General features: G+C 38.8%; 1 protein-coding gene across 1 annotated transcript in view; it reads left to right on the plus strand.

Moving 5' to 3' along the window:
• PKD1L3 (polycystin 1 like 3, transient receptor potential channel interacting) overlaps nucleotides 1-15,593 on the plus strand; it is a gene marked incomplete at its 5' end in the record, with an annotated part of 50,031 nt that overhangs the window by 3,690 nt on the left and 30,748 nt on the right. Inside the window, 12 exons of the mRNA XM_081118747.1 lie at nucleotides 2,507-2,556; nucleotides 3,098-3,346; nucleotides 5,281-5,412; nucleotides 6,873-7,049; nucleotides 8,316-8,443; nucleotides 8,542-8,668; nucleotides 9,300-9,428; nucleotides 9,753-9,984; nucleotides 11,584-11,777; nucleotides 12,322-12,552; nucleotides 13,493-13,594; nucleotides 13,877-14,055. Coding sequence (XP_080974873.1) covers nucleotides 2,507-2,556; nucleotides 3,098-3,346; nucleotides 5,281-5,412; nucleotides 6,873-7,049; nucleotides 8,316-8,443; nucleotides 8,542-8,668; nucleotides 9,300-9,428; nucleotides 9,753-9,984; nucleotides 11,584-11,777; nucleotides 12,322-12,552; nucleotides 13,493-13,594; nucleotides 13,877-14,055 — 1,930 coding nt within the window. The remainder of the gene's footprint in view (nucleotides 1-2,506; nucleotides 2,557-3,097; nucleotides 3,347-5,280; nucleotides 5,413-6,872; nucleotides 7,050-8,315; nucleotides 8,444-8,541; nucleotides 8,669-9,299; nucleotides 9,429-9,752; nucleotides 9,985-11,583; nucleotides 11,778-12,321; nucleotides 12,553-13,492; nucleotides 13,595-13,876; nucleotides 14,056-15,593) is intronic.

A 15,593-nucleotide genomic window follows, 5' to 3' on the forward strand; every position in this document is an offset into this window, starting at 1 on the left:
AAATACGATTTTGGGATGATGCATTAGCCTGAAATGACCTTAATCAATATCAGCGTTGGATGATTTTAGAGATCACCTGATAGAATGGGTGGGGGAAAAAAGACAAATTTAAAGTGGATCTAGTGATTATTAGGGATATGACCTCACAACTTCAGGTGTTAGATGTTCTTGTCAACAGCCCTTTAAGTGTCCCTTAAAAGAACAATTTAGAAAGTGTTATTGTGGTAGAGACATGAATATATATCTAAAGGACAAACGTAAAAATCAACTTTTGTGAATGCTTTGTAAATGGGACTTGTGAGTTGGGAAAAAGTGTTTAGTGAAAGCATTAGATGGAAGTAAAGATGATATATTTTGGAAAAAAATAAATCCAAAAGTTTTTCTGATTATAATTAAAGCAATGATGGTGAAGATGCATTTGAAAAGTTTGAATAAGTCTATGTCATGAAATGTGAGTTTCATGAGAACAATTTTCATATAATATATATACATACATATATATAACATGATTTTAAATATGCCTTTATAGAACTAAATAAGTAGACATTTGATGTTCCACCTATGTCCTTCAAGTTTATATAGTCAAACCTTTTTTTTTTTTTTTTAATATATCTTTATTGGTTTCAGAGAGAGGAATGGAGAGGGAGAGAGAGAGATAGAAACATCAATGATGAGAGAGTCATTGATCGAGCCCACAACCTGGGCATGTGCCCTGACCGGGAATCGAACCCCAGTCGCCTGGATCCTAGGTAGATGCTCAACCGCTGAGCTACACCCGGCCGGGCTTGGCTATTCATTTTAAATGAAAAGAATCATTTCCTACTTATCACCTTTTTTGTTACATTCTGGGAAAATGCCTCACATTTATCCACCATATCATTGATTTGACTTTTCCACATCAGTTCTGTTCTGTACTACCCCCAATGTGGATTTTAATTTTTCTGTAGCATCTTTAGTTTTCTTTAAATCCTCTGATATCATCTATTTCTCTTTTAATCGATCTCATTCTTGTGCACTTTAGTTTCATTTGATTTATTTTCAAGACTTTCTGTTTTTATTAAGGATGCTAAATAGCTTTGTGAATTTTTTTTTATTTTGCTGTTGGTAATTTTCAGAGGTACATTCCCCCCGAGTCCTCTGGGTTTAGGTCCTAGGTTCTGTGATCATTACAAGGTCTCTTTTGTTTTTGATTTTTCCTTATCTTTGAAGGCAAGACCTGCCCAACACTGTGTTTGTCAGGAGGCCAAGCAGCTGGGTCAGCCTTAGTTCAGCAGCCTGTTGGCTTATCTAGTGATCATAACCCCTCTTCAGAGCTACAGCTGACGTGCAGGGTCAGTTCCCTGCACCCAGCAAGCTAATAGCCCTGACCTGAGCTGACATTTTGCTCAACTTTACCTCCATTGTTTTAATTTTCACATTGTTAGATATTATTACACCCATTCTGCAGATGAAAAATTAAGAGGTTAAGTCATTTGCTTGAGGCTTTATAGTTTGCAGTAAAAGGCAAATCAGCTCTGGATTCCAAGTCTTTTTTTTTTTTTTTTAATGCTTTTATTGATTTTAGAGAGAAAAGAAAGAAGAGAGACAGAAAAAACATCAATGTGAGAGAGAAATATCGATTGGTTGCCTCCCATACACACCTCGATCAGGGACCAAACCTGCAACCTGGGCATGTGCCCTCACCAGGAATCGATCTGGCGACCGTTCAGTATCTGGGACGATGCTCAGCCAGCTGAGCCACACCAACCAGAACAAGGACTACAAGTCTTTTGAATCCAGTTTCTTTCTTCTACCCTCCATCCTGTTTGTCTTGATAGAAAGACATGGCATCTAATCAGAAGAACACCTCAGAACTCTGTTCTCCCCCAACAGTCGTGGCTGCAGTGATTCTCCTGCTAAATATACATGTCATTCCCATGAACAAGTGAGGGAACGTTACAAGAAAAGATAGAAAGGGCAAAGTAGGCTTGCTGTAACCAGGTATAATTTAATGGCATAGACGCTAATAATGCCTTGAAAGGAGTCAACCTAATAGCAAATAGGCATGTTAACACACTGATGTCACCTTAGAGAATGGTTTTCTTACTGGAAAATGTGAAAAGAGAATGAAAGCAATAATGATGGTTTGGTAAAATGTTGTAAATGATCATTTTCTAAAAGTCTATCAGAAATATGCTCTGATTTATTATTAATGAGATCCTACATTTTGTAAAATTCTGAGACAGATATTTCTGCAGTAATGATTACATACTGGCACCTTTATGACTGATTTTATTTAATATTTATCTTTATACCGAGGGTCTTTGAAGAGTAAGCACAGAGACGACATTAGTGATTTGTAGTGCTTTGGCCTCAGAATTCTAGCTGTCTGCAACTTCAGCAGTGGAAAATGATCACTCTGGTTTCCTATGTGATTTGCGTTTTTAGCCAAGAATAACAAATAAAATAGGAAGAAATATTTATATCCCAGGGTTTTACTTGAACTTAATCTACTTTTTTTCTGCAGGAGCCAATCATCATTCAACTAAATGTCACCAACCTGCTCCTGATAATCCTGTAAGTCCTTAACCTTCACAATACACATCTTGGAATACTGTTCTCTTTGTCATTCCTGGGGGGGCCCCGCCAGAGCTCCACTCTGTCTCATAGAGTGCTCTGAATTATAGTTTTCTAGTAAGGAAAGGCAAGTGCTTGAGTGCAGGAAATAATTAGGTTTAGTGGATTATTTATTTTAAAAGATTTTAAAGCCTGTCTTTGGCCTTTGTGTTGGTATTATTATCTTTTGTTGGTTGTTTCTTTATTCCCCACTTCATTTCAAAAAGGACTTGTGGCATCTTAAAAATATATATACAAGGTAATAAAATTGTTTTAAAAAATTAAAGGGGCCCAGCCAGCATGGCTCAGCGGTTGAGCACCGACCTGGGATCCAGGAGAACATGGTTCGATTCCCCATCAGGGCACATGTCTGGGTTGCAGGCTCAGTCCTCCCAATAGGGGGCGTGCAGGAGGCAGCTGATGGATGACTCTGTAGACTATACTTCATTATTTGGTTAAAATCAGATTTTGCCTTTTCCTGTTACATATTTTTATCTTTTAGTCCAAGACCCTGTGCCATTCTATCAGCCCTTTTCCTTCAGACCTACCCACAGTCACAAAGCAGGGACTGTTAGTCACTCCTCTACCTACCGGCCAGCCTCTCCCTGTGATGGCAGAGCTCACCAGACCTGTGTCTGTGACACGTGCTGGAAAAGCTCTGGTAGAAAGAACTTCAAGCCCCAAAGAGGGCTCACATCCAGACGTCTCCACCACTCATCTACAAACATCGTTTCAGGACGCATCTGATCAGGTAAATCAGAAGCATGGAAGTCACAACTGGGTACACCCATGACACTGAAACAGCACTTTTATTCTTTCCTTCTGTTTTGGTGACATTTTCAGGAATAATGATGCTAGAAAGGAGCCTAGTTCACCCTTTACCCCCAACCAGAACTATACCTGGGAATGCCTGGTCAGACAGGCATATACTCTGATTAAAAGCAAAACCCAAACAAGTCCATGAAAATACTCCACAGTGGGTTTTATACTCACTTCAGTTTTTAAGGCCTTATTACTATTTAATACCATTATATTTAGTGCTTCAGATGAGGAGGAACATTTGTTCACCTGCCCCACTTTTTTAGGGGCAGCAAATCCCCTGGACACTGCCTCCAACTCACCCTCTCAACTCCTTTCACCTTTGTTCCCTTTTCCACACAAACTGAAAAAATAGGCAAAACTACTTTAACAGTGTTTATTGAAGAAATTCGTCCTGCTTCTCCTTATCTTTTTTTTTTTTTTTTTAAAAAAAACACAACTACAAGCCCTGCTTATATGCAATCTAACATTTCCCTGTTAGACAAGAATCCTGTTTTCTCTGGATCTGCTTTCATTGGTAATGGAAACTAGATGTTCACTATTGTTTCACTTAGCATTGTGTCCTGCTTGGGAAAAAACTGTCTGCGGTAGTTTAAACGAAGAGTATTTGCCTTAAATAGAAATCTGAAGTATAGTCTACAGATAAATTATTAGAAATATTAAGAGAATTTAGAGATGTTACTGAATACCAAATCAGTATACTAAAGTTAACTGCATTATTACATATCAGCAGCAATCAGTTAGAAAATTTGATTTTTTAAAACAGGATATAATAGCAAGTACCTAGGAATAAATATTACCAAAGATGTACAAAATTTCTATAGAAACAACTATAAGGTTTGATTGAGAGACATTAAAGAAAGGCTAAGTAAATGGTGAGATCTGCCATGATTCAGCCCAGGTTACACATTCTGCTCTAAAATATCAGGTAAGACATCCTCAGTGACCTGCCTGGCAATAGCTAGAATGACACCAAGTAGGGCCTGACCTGCATGGCAGATGTGCAGTCGGGTGGCAGCTGTGTCTTACTTATATCTTCATTCTTTCTTATTTACATTTCAGTCCCAAAGCATAAAACCAAAATTGGGTGGTCCTCAGATCTCTCTATAACTCATCCAACCTCTTATACACCCTGTGATTCAGGAATAACTCTGTTCAATTGCATGGTCCATGAGGGTAGGATCATAACTGACTTTAACTGCTCCAACTCCTGAGCCTAGCAATGCACAGTAGGCATTTAATAAGGACTTATTGAATACTTGACTGAATTAAACTATATGTAGGTTGTTCTCTAGAAATTGGACAAAGTAGTTGGTGTAAAGAGATTGTCCAAGGGTTGGACTTCCAGTTCAAAACAAGTAGCCTCTTAAGCTTTGGGACCATGCCCAGTGTTCTGGTTTTGTTTGTTTTCCCACAGAGGTTTTCTGCCCTCCACCTCCTGCCCAGTGGTATTTCAAGGACTTCCCTCTTGAACATGAACTCTTGAGCTGAGGGAAATACAATGGGAAACCTGAGGGGATAAACATACTTCTGAACAAAAAAATTTTGTTGTTTTGAATTTCAATTTTTCCACACTTTTGATCATGGCCTTAGACTCAAACTTACTCTTATAAATCTTATTTCCAGACTCATTTGTCCTTGGATCAACATTGTATATCTTTGTTACCCATTTTCTCTACTGTACAGAAGAGGTAAAAATAAATTTTGTTTGCAGAAAAGCTTCAGAAAGTAATAAGTGTTATGGAAAGCCAGTGATTCATAGAGCTTGTAATGTCATCAAAGGTCAACTCTCATTAAAACAACATCTCAAACTACTAAAGTACAATAATTATATACAAATAATTTTGACAAAATTATTCCCAATAGGTCACGGATGAGATAGCATGGAACTTCAGCAAAGCAATTCATGGTTTGGAAACTCATGACAAACTGCAGAAAGCTTGTGAAGTGCTCCAGAAGCTGACAGACATTATCCCAGGATTTTCTCAGTCAGTTCAGGTAAGCAGGGGTTGATTGGGAGGAAGTAAGATGTGAGAGAGGGAAAGTGAAAAACAGAAAAAGAGAAAAAGCAAAATAAAATAGAAAACATATAATCTGGAAATTGTGTTCTGTGCAGAATTTAGCATTATAAAGTTATTTTGTGGAGACTCAATTGAAATATTAGGAAGTATATTTGTACTTGCTAATCTAAAGATTGGGCCCTAGCCAGGTAGCTCAGTTGGTTAGAGTGTCACCCTGATACACCAAGGTTTCAGGTTTGATCCTCTGTCAGTGAGAATACAAGAAGCAACCAATAAGTGCGTGAATAAGTGGAATGAATCTCTCTCTCTCTGCCTCTAAAATCAATAAATTTTAAAAACTATATATTAAGGCAACTCTCTCTGTGTAGCACACCGTAGCCTTTCCCCACACCCTCCCCACCAGGTGCATTTTCCTTGCCCCTCTCTCCTAAACTCCAAGGGCCCTTCTTTTGCCTCTGTAACTTATTTCCCGAGCCCATTTATCCTACAGCCCACTGTTCCCTGGCTCTTTATTTGTTTGTAAGAGAGCTTTATTTATTATTGATATTAACCTTTTGTTATATATGTTGCAAATATTTTGTGCCCATGTCTTATTTTTTCTCTCTCTCTCTCTCTCTCTCTCTTTCTTTCTTTCTTCTCATCCTTACCCAAGGATATGTTTTTTATAGATTTTAGGGAGAGAGAAAGAAACATCAATGTGAGAAACATCAATCGGTTGCCTCCTGTACGAGCTTCAACCAGGGATCGAATCTGCATCCTGGGTATGTGCCCTGACCGGGAATTGAACCTGTCACCTTTTGGTGTATGGGATGATGCTCCAGCCAACTGAGCCACCTGGCCAGGGCTTAACTTTGTTTATTTCTTATTTTTATACTTATTTTTGTTATTTTATTTTTTATATCTTTTATTTTGCAGGTTTTAGTAAATGTAACTTTGCAAATAAATAACATTTCAAAACAAAAATTGTAGTACTTATGGTGAATATTTAGTAAATATCTGTCAGTTGGTTCATTTGACTTGTTTTACATGAGAATATGCTACAGGAAGGGGAATTGGTATTTTCTGTTTCATTTAGAACATTCTAGGACCTTGAATGCTTTTGAGGCCCTAGATACAAAGGGATAGCCTACCCAGTATTTCAATCAGCATTGTTCTTTGGCATTCCTTTTCTAAGCTCAGTTTTGTTAATTAGATATTTGCTCCACTTACCACTCAAAAAGGTTATGCCCCTTGCTTATAGTAACCTGAAATATGAGTCCTTCCCATAGGTGATATGTAATAGTGTATTTTCCTTCCTGCCACATTGTAATATTCCTTCATATAAAACTGTGTTTGAAATGCGTGAAGAACATTGAACTCCTTATCAGAAGAACACAAGTAAATTTAAAGCAGTCGTGAACAGCTCAGGAATGTATGTTCGCTGTTTGAAATTCCCAGGTTGATGCTGTTGGCTCCCTTATTTACCTGAGTGACCAATTACTGAGAAGCCCATTTCAGAACAACAGCACTCTGGGCTTCACAATTCCTGTGGCTGTCTGCGTCTTTCACCCCCTCGACAATGTAGTAAAAGCTGATAAAGCAAGTGGGCCACAATCCAGCCATGACATTGAGCAGGTAGGTGTAGTATATACTGGTGGCCAAGTCTCCTTAGAAACTTTTTAATCTTGGCAGATCCAGGTATCACACAGCCTGTTCCAAGACTCTAAATAGAACCCAGCTAGGTGTGCACCACTGAAAAGACTGCTCTGTGAAGGCTGCTCCTGATCCTTCTCTCTACCCCACCAGTGAACCAAGTCTACCTAATGCTGGTGAAAGAACTTAGTGAAGTGCTTGGCACACAGAACACTCGGTAAATTACATTTGCTGTGCACATGAGAAGATGTTCAACATTATTAACCATTAGGGAAATGCAGTTGAAACCATAATGAGATACCACTTCACACCTAATAATAACAAGTGTTGGCAAAGAGGCAGAGAAACTGGAACCCCCATACAGTGTTAGATTGTAAGATGATACAGCTACTTTGCAAAGCAGTTTGACGGTTCCTCAAAATATTAAAAATAGAATTAGCATGTGACCTAGCAATTCCACTCCTTGGAATGGACCCACATATATCCACACTGAAACTTGTACAATCATGTTCATAGCAGTATTATTCAATTAGCCAAAGAGCCAAAGAGTGGAAACAACCCAGATGTCCATGATCTGATAAATGGATAAATAAAATGTGGTATGTCCATAGATGGAATATTATTCGGCAACAAAAAAGAATGAAGTACCGATACATACTACAACATGATGAACCTTGAAAATACTATGCTAAGTGAAGAAGCCAATCACAAAAGACCATATATTATGATTCCATTTATATGAAATGTTCAGAAGAGGCAAATCTGTAGACAGAGTGTAGATGAGTGGTTCCCTAGGGATAGAGGAGATGGGGACAGGAGGTTGGACAGTGCCTGCTACTGGGTTCTGCATTTATTTTAGGAGAGATAAAAATATTCTAAAATTAGATCCTGGTGCTAGTTGCACAACCCCATGAATATACCAAAAAACAATGAATTGTGTACTCTAAATGGGTGAGTTGTATGCATGAATTTCATTACAACAAGCTTTTTTAAAATATAAAAACCTATCATAAGTAGATCTAGGGCAAAGAAATACATATTTCCTTGGTTGGCCCTCTTAGTGATATGAAGGGTGTTGAGTCTTTAGCCAGACTACAAGTACTTTCTATGGGTTCTCTCCAATGAGTGTCACTTTTCATTACATCATTGTCAAGATCCCTGTTGCCCTTCCAACCCCCTCAAAATCGTTATTTCACTAACACAATACACTGGTTACCCAAGTCACAGGATATTTCCATCTAAATGTAGGTAGAAAATATTCTGAAAATGTCCTTGCTGGCCCTTGGGGAGATCCAGGAAACATTTCTGCACCAGCATCAGTTTTCTGAGTCTTCGGTGACTTTGACCTCTTCCATTGCCACCCTGATGTTGAGCAGGTAACACAGGAGGAAGGAATGGAGAGAGTTGCGTTTTGGGTTTTTGACCTTTAAAGAACACACATAGATTGATTTCCATTTAACTTCTTTTTCATTAGCCAAAACATAGCGACTCTGCCTCTGAGCTCTTACACTCTTGGATACCCAGCACCTGTGAGGTTAGCCTTCCCGTCAGCTTCAGCTTTGGAGGAGCTCTTGAATAAACACCCAGGAGTTAACGTTCAAGTGAGTATGAAATTGATTCTGACCAGAATGAAATGAGGTTTGGTGGCTGTAGGCATTTGGGTGACAAGAATGCACCATGAAATGTTAGCTAACCAGACCAAATGAGAGAAGATTGTGTGCTGTTAATTTCTCTTTTACTAGCAGGATTGAAGGCCCTAAAAATGATCCAGTAGAGAGATTGGGAGCATTAAACAGACTTTTAACTAAATGTCTATTATGATGTGAATTGATCTCAACTGTTCACTCATAATACAAAGCTGGGAATATCTGAATAATTACTGATTCAATATGCCTTCCTAGTCATATCAGTACATTGTATTTTTTCAGCAATTACCTAACAAACAGAAGTGGGATTGTTGCCTTATCCTGGAGAACAGAGTACTCCCTGGTAAAACGAATCCTCTAGGTATAAAGATGTAAAAAAAGTAATTCTTAGGGTCACAAGTAAATGATTTATCTTTAACTAATTCTTTCTCATGTGATCTTATAATGAGCGATATTTCATTTGAGATATTAGCAAGGTGGAAAATCCCAACATTTAATTTATGGTATCTGATTACCCTATTACTGATTGGGGTGTTATGTATAAATATTTTGGTAATTGCTGAAACTAGAGTTTTCTTGTCTCTAGGTAACAGGACTAGCTTTCAATCCCTTCAAGGATTTTGATGACAAGAACATTGTTGGAAGTGTCGGAAGTGTGTTACTAAGCTCTAATCATAAATTGCTCCAAGTACATGATTTAATGGAAGATATTGAGGTATGACTTGATTATGAGGGAGTAAAACTGAAGGGAATAGGAATTCCTGGAGAACAGCATAGAAGGCTGCAGCACCTTGAGGGAAGTCATGTGAGATTTATGACAGTGTCATTGTTTTATTATTAACATCTTTACTTAGGAACTTGTACAAACTTATCCTTAGGCTGTATACTCTTCCTTAACCCCTGACACTTTGTTACCTACTAAAATTCAAAGAGGAAGACCTAGGAAGTTTCATTCCATTATCACTATAGAGGAGACCAAAAGGCATCAATGGGTGGGCCATCTTAAACTTGAAGAGTGATGAACTATCTTTTATCCTAGATCATGCTCTGGAGAAATGCAAGCATAGAAACCCACCCCACAAGCATCAATGTGAGCGCAGACCATTTTACCATCACCGTGAACATCACATCCCTGGAGAAATCCCTGATCCTGTTCATAGAGCCTGAAAGTCCCATTTCAGTGACACTCTACCTGGGGTTCCAGTATCAGCCCAACCACACTTACTTCCACCTGAACATCACCCTTCCAAAGACCCAGGTGCAGCAGAAAGGTAAGACCCCCCTCAGATGTCAGCAGTTTACTACTTTGCAATGCAGTTTTTCCTTTCCTTTTTAAGTTAACTTCTTATTTTGAGATAATTGTATATTCATATGCAATTGTAAGAAATAAAACAGATCTCATATACTTGTCACCCAGTTTCTCCTAACGATAACATCTTGCTTAAATATGGTGCAAAATCACAACCAGGAAATTACATTGATACTAATGCATTGATCTTTTTCAGATTTCACTATTTTACAAGCACTCGTGTGTGTGTGTGTGTGTGTGTGTGTGTTTAGTTCTATGTAATTTTATCACATGTGTAAATATATGTCACCACGAGATGCATTTTTAAAAAGATGGATTGTGGGATGGATAGAAGGATATATATGTGACAAAGAAAATTTAGTAAAATGTTAATTATAGAATCTAGTTAGTGATTCTGTGGATGTTCCTATAAAATTCGCTCAACTTTCTATATGGTTGAAAATTTTCATAAAATGTTGAGACTCTTGCAGAAGTTGCAGCACAATGAGTCATATATATTTCAAACTTTATATATTATAGATGAATATGTATATGCAATATGTCACTTATATTTCAATTTTATTTCCAATCTTAGATAATGCCTGGAGATATCTCAGTAAGTCTTGGTATAAGATCAGAATGGCTATATTGCAGTTTAGAAAAGTTAAGAATTTCTGAGAGATATATACATGGTTAAAAATTTCTGAGATATATAGATAGTGCCTGGAATATACTTGACCAAAAAACTTTAAATGTAGTACCGAAAAGTCTTAATAAAGAGCTACCCTTTTGCCTTAAAAACTGTTGAGAAAAATACCCAGAATGGATAAAGCATGTGATAGTCTCTCTTTATGACCATTGACCCATATTGAATGAGCTTCTTCTGGCTCTGGCATAGGCCTTGCAAACACAGAAATGATCACTTTTTAAGTGACTCTACCCTTTAGAATTTAGACAGAGCACCCGAAGCAGTATAGCTGGGCTGCCAGCTACAAAGTTCTGTCTGCATTACCACCAGGCTGTTTCCCAAGTCAGAACATACACTTTGTTCTTCTTGCTGATTTTGGCAATAACAGCATACCATTTGGGGCTGGAAGAAGTCTTAGAGATCCTTTAGTTTAGACTCCTTGTTTGAAAGATAAGAATACTAGAGAGATTGGGTGACTTGCCCTTGACAGCCACCTGGTGACAGAGCCAGGCCTGAAATCAGGCCTTTGGCATGCAGTCCAGGCTCCTTCCTGGAACCACTCTGTCCCTATCCTTGCTTCGTCCTTGGGTTTCTTTTGTCACCTAGGTCTTCTACCTACTAATTTTGGTGTGTGATGATTTCATTTTTCTGAAACTTAATACATTCTAATTCCTTAGACTTAAATTTCCATTTATCAAAAGAATATGATTTTTTACTGCAACAGAAGTTATCCAGAGTCCTGGATTATATCACTGGTCATTTTTTTAAAAATCATTTGTGACTCTAGGCTTATTACTTTGTAAAATAAAATAACAATAGGCCCTTCAGATGAAAAGGTGTAGTGGTATTTTCCTCCCATGTGCCATGCAGTTAAGCACTCTGCTTTGTTCTCAGATGAGGAATATACATGGGTGCTGACTCCAGAGAGTTTGCAGTATGGGATCGGCATCTACTACATAACTTCTGTGTTGAATAAAAGCAAGGAGGGTGCTCAGCAGGTGCCCACCCTGTTCTCCATCGTAACTGCCGTCACTCAGTGCTATTTTTGGGACAGCCACAACAACACGTGGAAGAGCGACGGATGTCAGGTAGGAAGCTGTGCCACTTCCCTGTCTCTTGTCTACCTTAGCTGGCATTAAACACGGTGCACCTGTTATCTCATTTCCCTTCAAAATCATAGAAGGGAGCCCTGGCCGGGTGGCTCAGTTAGTTGGAGCATCATCCTGTGCACCAAAGGCTTTATATTCATTTTAACTGCTGTATAGTATTCCACCAGTTTGCCTCTACTCATATATTTATGTTTGTATGTTCTGCTGTTAGTAGATATACAGGTGTCTCCGATTTTTTAATACTTGTGAGCAGTGCTGACAGAAGCATTTTTTTCTTGTCTCCTTGTGCACATGTGTGAAGTTCCCCTCCACCATACAATCAGAACTGGAATCCCTGGAGTCAAAGGGTTTGTGCTTCTTCAGCTCTATTAGATATTGCCAAACCACTGTGCACATTGGTTATACCAGTTTACACAGTGAATAAGTGCCCCAGACATTCCTTTCCCTTTCTGAATTGCCTGTGTTTATATTTTGTGTCTGTCCCTTCCTTCAGTTAGCATCCATGTCTTGATTCTAATTGCAGGTTGGGCCACAGAGCACAGTTGTAAGGACACAGTGTCTCTGTAACCATCTGACCTACTTTGGCAGCGACTTCTTCATCGTGCCCCGGACAGTGAATGTTGAAGACACGATCAAGCTATTTCTTCGTGTGACCAGCAACCCTGTTGGGGTGTCATTGCTGGCCAGCCTTTTGGGATTCTATATCCTCCTGTTTGTGTGGGCTTGGAGAAAGGATCAAGCAGATATGCAGAAGGTGATGAGACTTTGATCCCAAAAGTTTTGCCACAGTGTTTTGAGTATGTTGAACAAGATGGAAAAAAAATACTTTCATCAAAAGGAGCAGGTTGTGTGATTCTAGGTAGTGTAGAAATTCAAGTGCTACTTTTCTTAAATTTCTCTTTATATCTACTCTTTCAAGGTTTAGGAACTTAACTCTTTATCGCTTTTTTTTTTTTTTGTCTTTTAGCCAAGGTTGAATTCTTATATGATTCATACAAAAACACCTAGAGAATTTAACTATAACCAAATGCACATTTATTTCACTTTATACATTGGACATGAAAAGTTATGTGTAAGTCAAATTATAATTTAATGTAATAGCAATATATAAAAAACCTGAAAGAAATCTTTTTTTGAAACAAAATATACTTAATGATTGCGTGTTCTTACTTTCTGTTCTATTTCTTTCTTACCCTTGTGTTTTCTCACACTTGGAAATTGTAGAATGCACAACATGTTCATTTCTTTGTTGCCTTGGGTATAAGATTGCCAGTTTTAGTAAATAAAAATACAGGACACCCAATTAAATTTGAATTTCAAATAGTGAGTGCATTTTTAGTATAAGTATGCCCCAGATTATTCAGTGTTTGTCTGAAATTCAAGTTTAACTGATTGTTTTATGTGTTATCTACCTGGGTGGGAGGGAAATGGAAAGATTTAGAGGCCCAAGACCTGATTGATTCTATGACTATTTCATTTTAGAGGCATAACCCCTGGACTTTCAGCCCTCACCCCCCCCCCCCTTATCACTTAACTTAGGTCTATTTGTTTATTGTCTGCTTACACCTCACCTTTGCTTTCCATACAGTGGCCAAATCTGCAGCAATGCATCCTCCTGTTTCTCAGCTGGAGGAAGCTGCTCCACTGGACTAAGTAAAGGTCAGCCAGTGTTCTTGGTTCTGCTCTTCCTGCAGGTGAAGGTCACTGTCCTGGCTGATAATGACCCCAGCTCTCAATTTCACTACCTCATTCAGGTCTCCACTGGATATCGAAGAAGGGCCTCTACAACAGCTAAGGTTAATGAAAAAAATGTTCTTCATTCATTGCTCTGTGTCCTCTACTGTGTGAGATACACTCTGACCTGGTGATATCCGGTGTCCTGTAGCATTTACAAAGCATCACAGAGAGATATTTCCTAGTTCTAAACTGTAAATCTGAAGAATCCTCTGTACTTGTCTAAGATCCCAAAGACTTCATCTCAGTCCAGTTTCTCTGTCTTCATGGTTCTCCTTGGTGATATACCCAAAGAACCAAATAATCATGTTAGAACTTCTGTATTTTGTCTTTCCTTGTTTTAGGTGGTTATCACCCTTTATGGTTCAGCAGGACGGAGTGAGCCCCATCACCTTTGTGACTCCCAGAAGGCAGTGTTTGAACAAGGGGGACTGGATGTCTTCCTCCTCGGTACTCGGTCCTCTCTGGGGGAACTGCACAGCCTCCGGCTCTGGCATGACAATTCAGGTGTCAGCCCAGCCTGGTAAGCACCTGTATCATGCTGGCTTGTGGTTTCTTCTCTGTGGGTTCAGCATTCTGGGGCTGGTTCAGCATTCTGGGGCAAGTCCAGCATGTCATCACAGTAAACAACAGCAATGCCTTGAACCAAATAGTAACAAGTTAGATTTAAATTTAAGCCGTCTATAAAGAAGAGACCCTGGAGATCAATGTGGAAAATTAACAATAGGATTTTTTTTGTGGATGGAAGAATGATAGATGTTTTTTCTTTTACTTTCATTAAATGTCATACTGTGAACAACAAATAATTACAAGGAAATATTGCCCCAAAGTACCATGAATTAAAAGTATCTCTAAATATGAAAAATATATGTAAAGAGTAAATTCAGTAAACAACTATGTCCTGAATACTGGGCATTGGGTCAAAATTAAGAGCTTAAGGAGAGATGAAAAGTGGAATCATGGTATGGAATGTGCCTAGGGAGTCAGAGAGAGGAACATTCAGTGATGAGCATATGATTCTGACAGGTGCTGGGTCCAGCTGGTTCTGCATCTCTCCTCAGCAGCACCTTGGGAATTAGGAGAGGCAGGTGGAGAAAGCAGATGATGAAATTAATTAAGGGTAGAGATTATTGGTTGGTTGGGGTTAGGAAAAAAGGGAGTGAAGTCAAAGATCCAAGGCTCAGGTACTCAGAGGCATCAGTTGCTGAATCCTGTCCACTCTGGAAAGAGTATGCTGCTGCCTAAATTAAGTCTTGCCCTACTAGGCTACATACACCAGCCACTAAGCCAGTAAAGCCTAATAATTTGCTTGCTGCTTCCATTCTGATCAGGTGTGTCCAAAACAGTTTGTACACCATCATCCCAGTTTTGTTTATAAAGGTGAGTAATATATAACAAGGACTTGAGAAGATGCTCAACTGCATTAGTCATCAGGAAATGCAAATTGAAACCAGTGAGATGCAAATTAAAACCACCCACCAGCATGACTAAGATTTAAAAGTCTGACAAAACCAAGTTTGGGTGAGGGTGGGGATCGCTCACAAACACTGGCAGGAGTATAAAGTGGTGCAGCCACACCGAAGACCAATTTGTCAGTTTCTTGTTCAGGTAAACATACATCTACCATATGACCCAGACATTCTGCTCCTATGCATTTACCCACAATAAGTGGAAAAAAAAGTCCATTCAAGGCTTATACACATATGTGCATGGCAGTTTTATTGTTAGTCAAAAACCGGAAACAACACAAATGTCTATTAGGTGAATAAATAAACAAATGTTAGCATATTCGTTCGATGGAGAACTACTAACTGACAAAAAGAACAGTCTGCTGATACACACAACATGGATGCATTCCCAAAAATATGCTAAGGGAAAGAAGCCAGGCACAAAAGAATACATGCTGTGTGAATCCACATACACGAAATTCCTAAAAAAGGCTAACTACTCAACAGAGACAGAATGCAGGTCAGTGGTCACCTGGGGCCAGGGGTGAGCCTCTTATTTTATAAGATAGAGGCAGATGCGATGCTTTTAGAGGCGGCAGGGCACCGTCACATG

Source organism: Miniopterus schreibersii (assembly GCF_964146895.1).
Source record: "Miniopterus schreibersii genome assembly, chromosome: 18".
Lineage (NCBI taxonomy): Eukaryota > Metazoa > Chordata > Mammalia > Chiroptera > Miniopteridae > Miniopterus > Miniopterus schreibersii.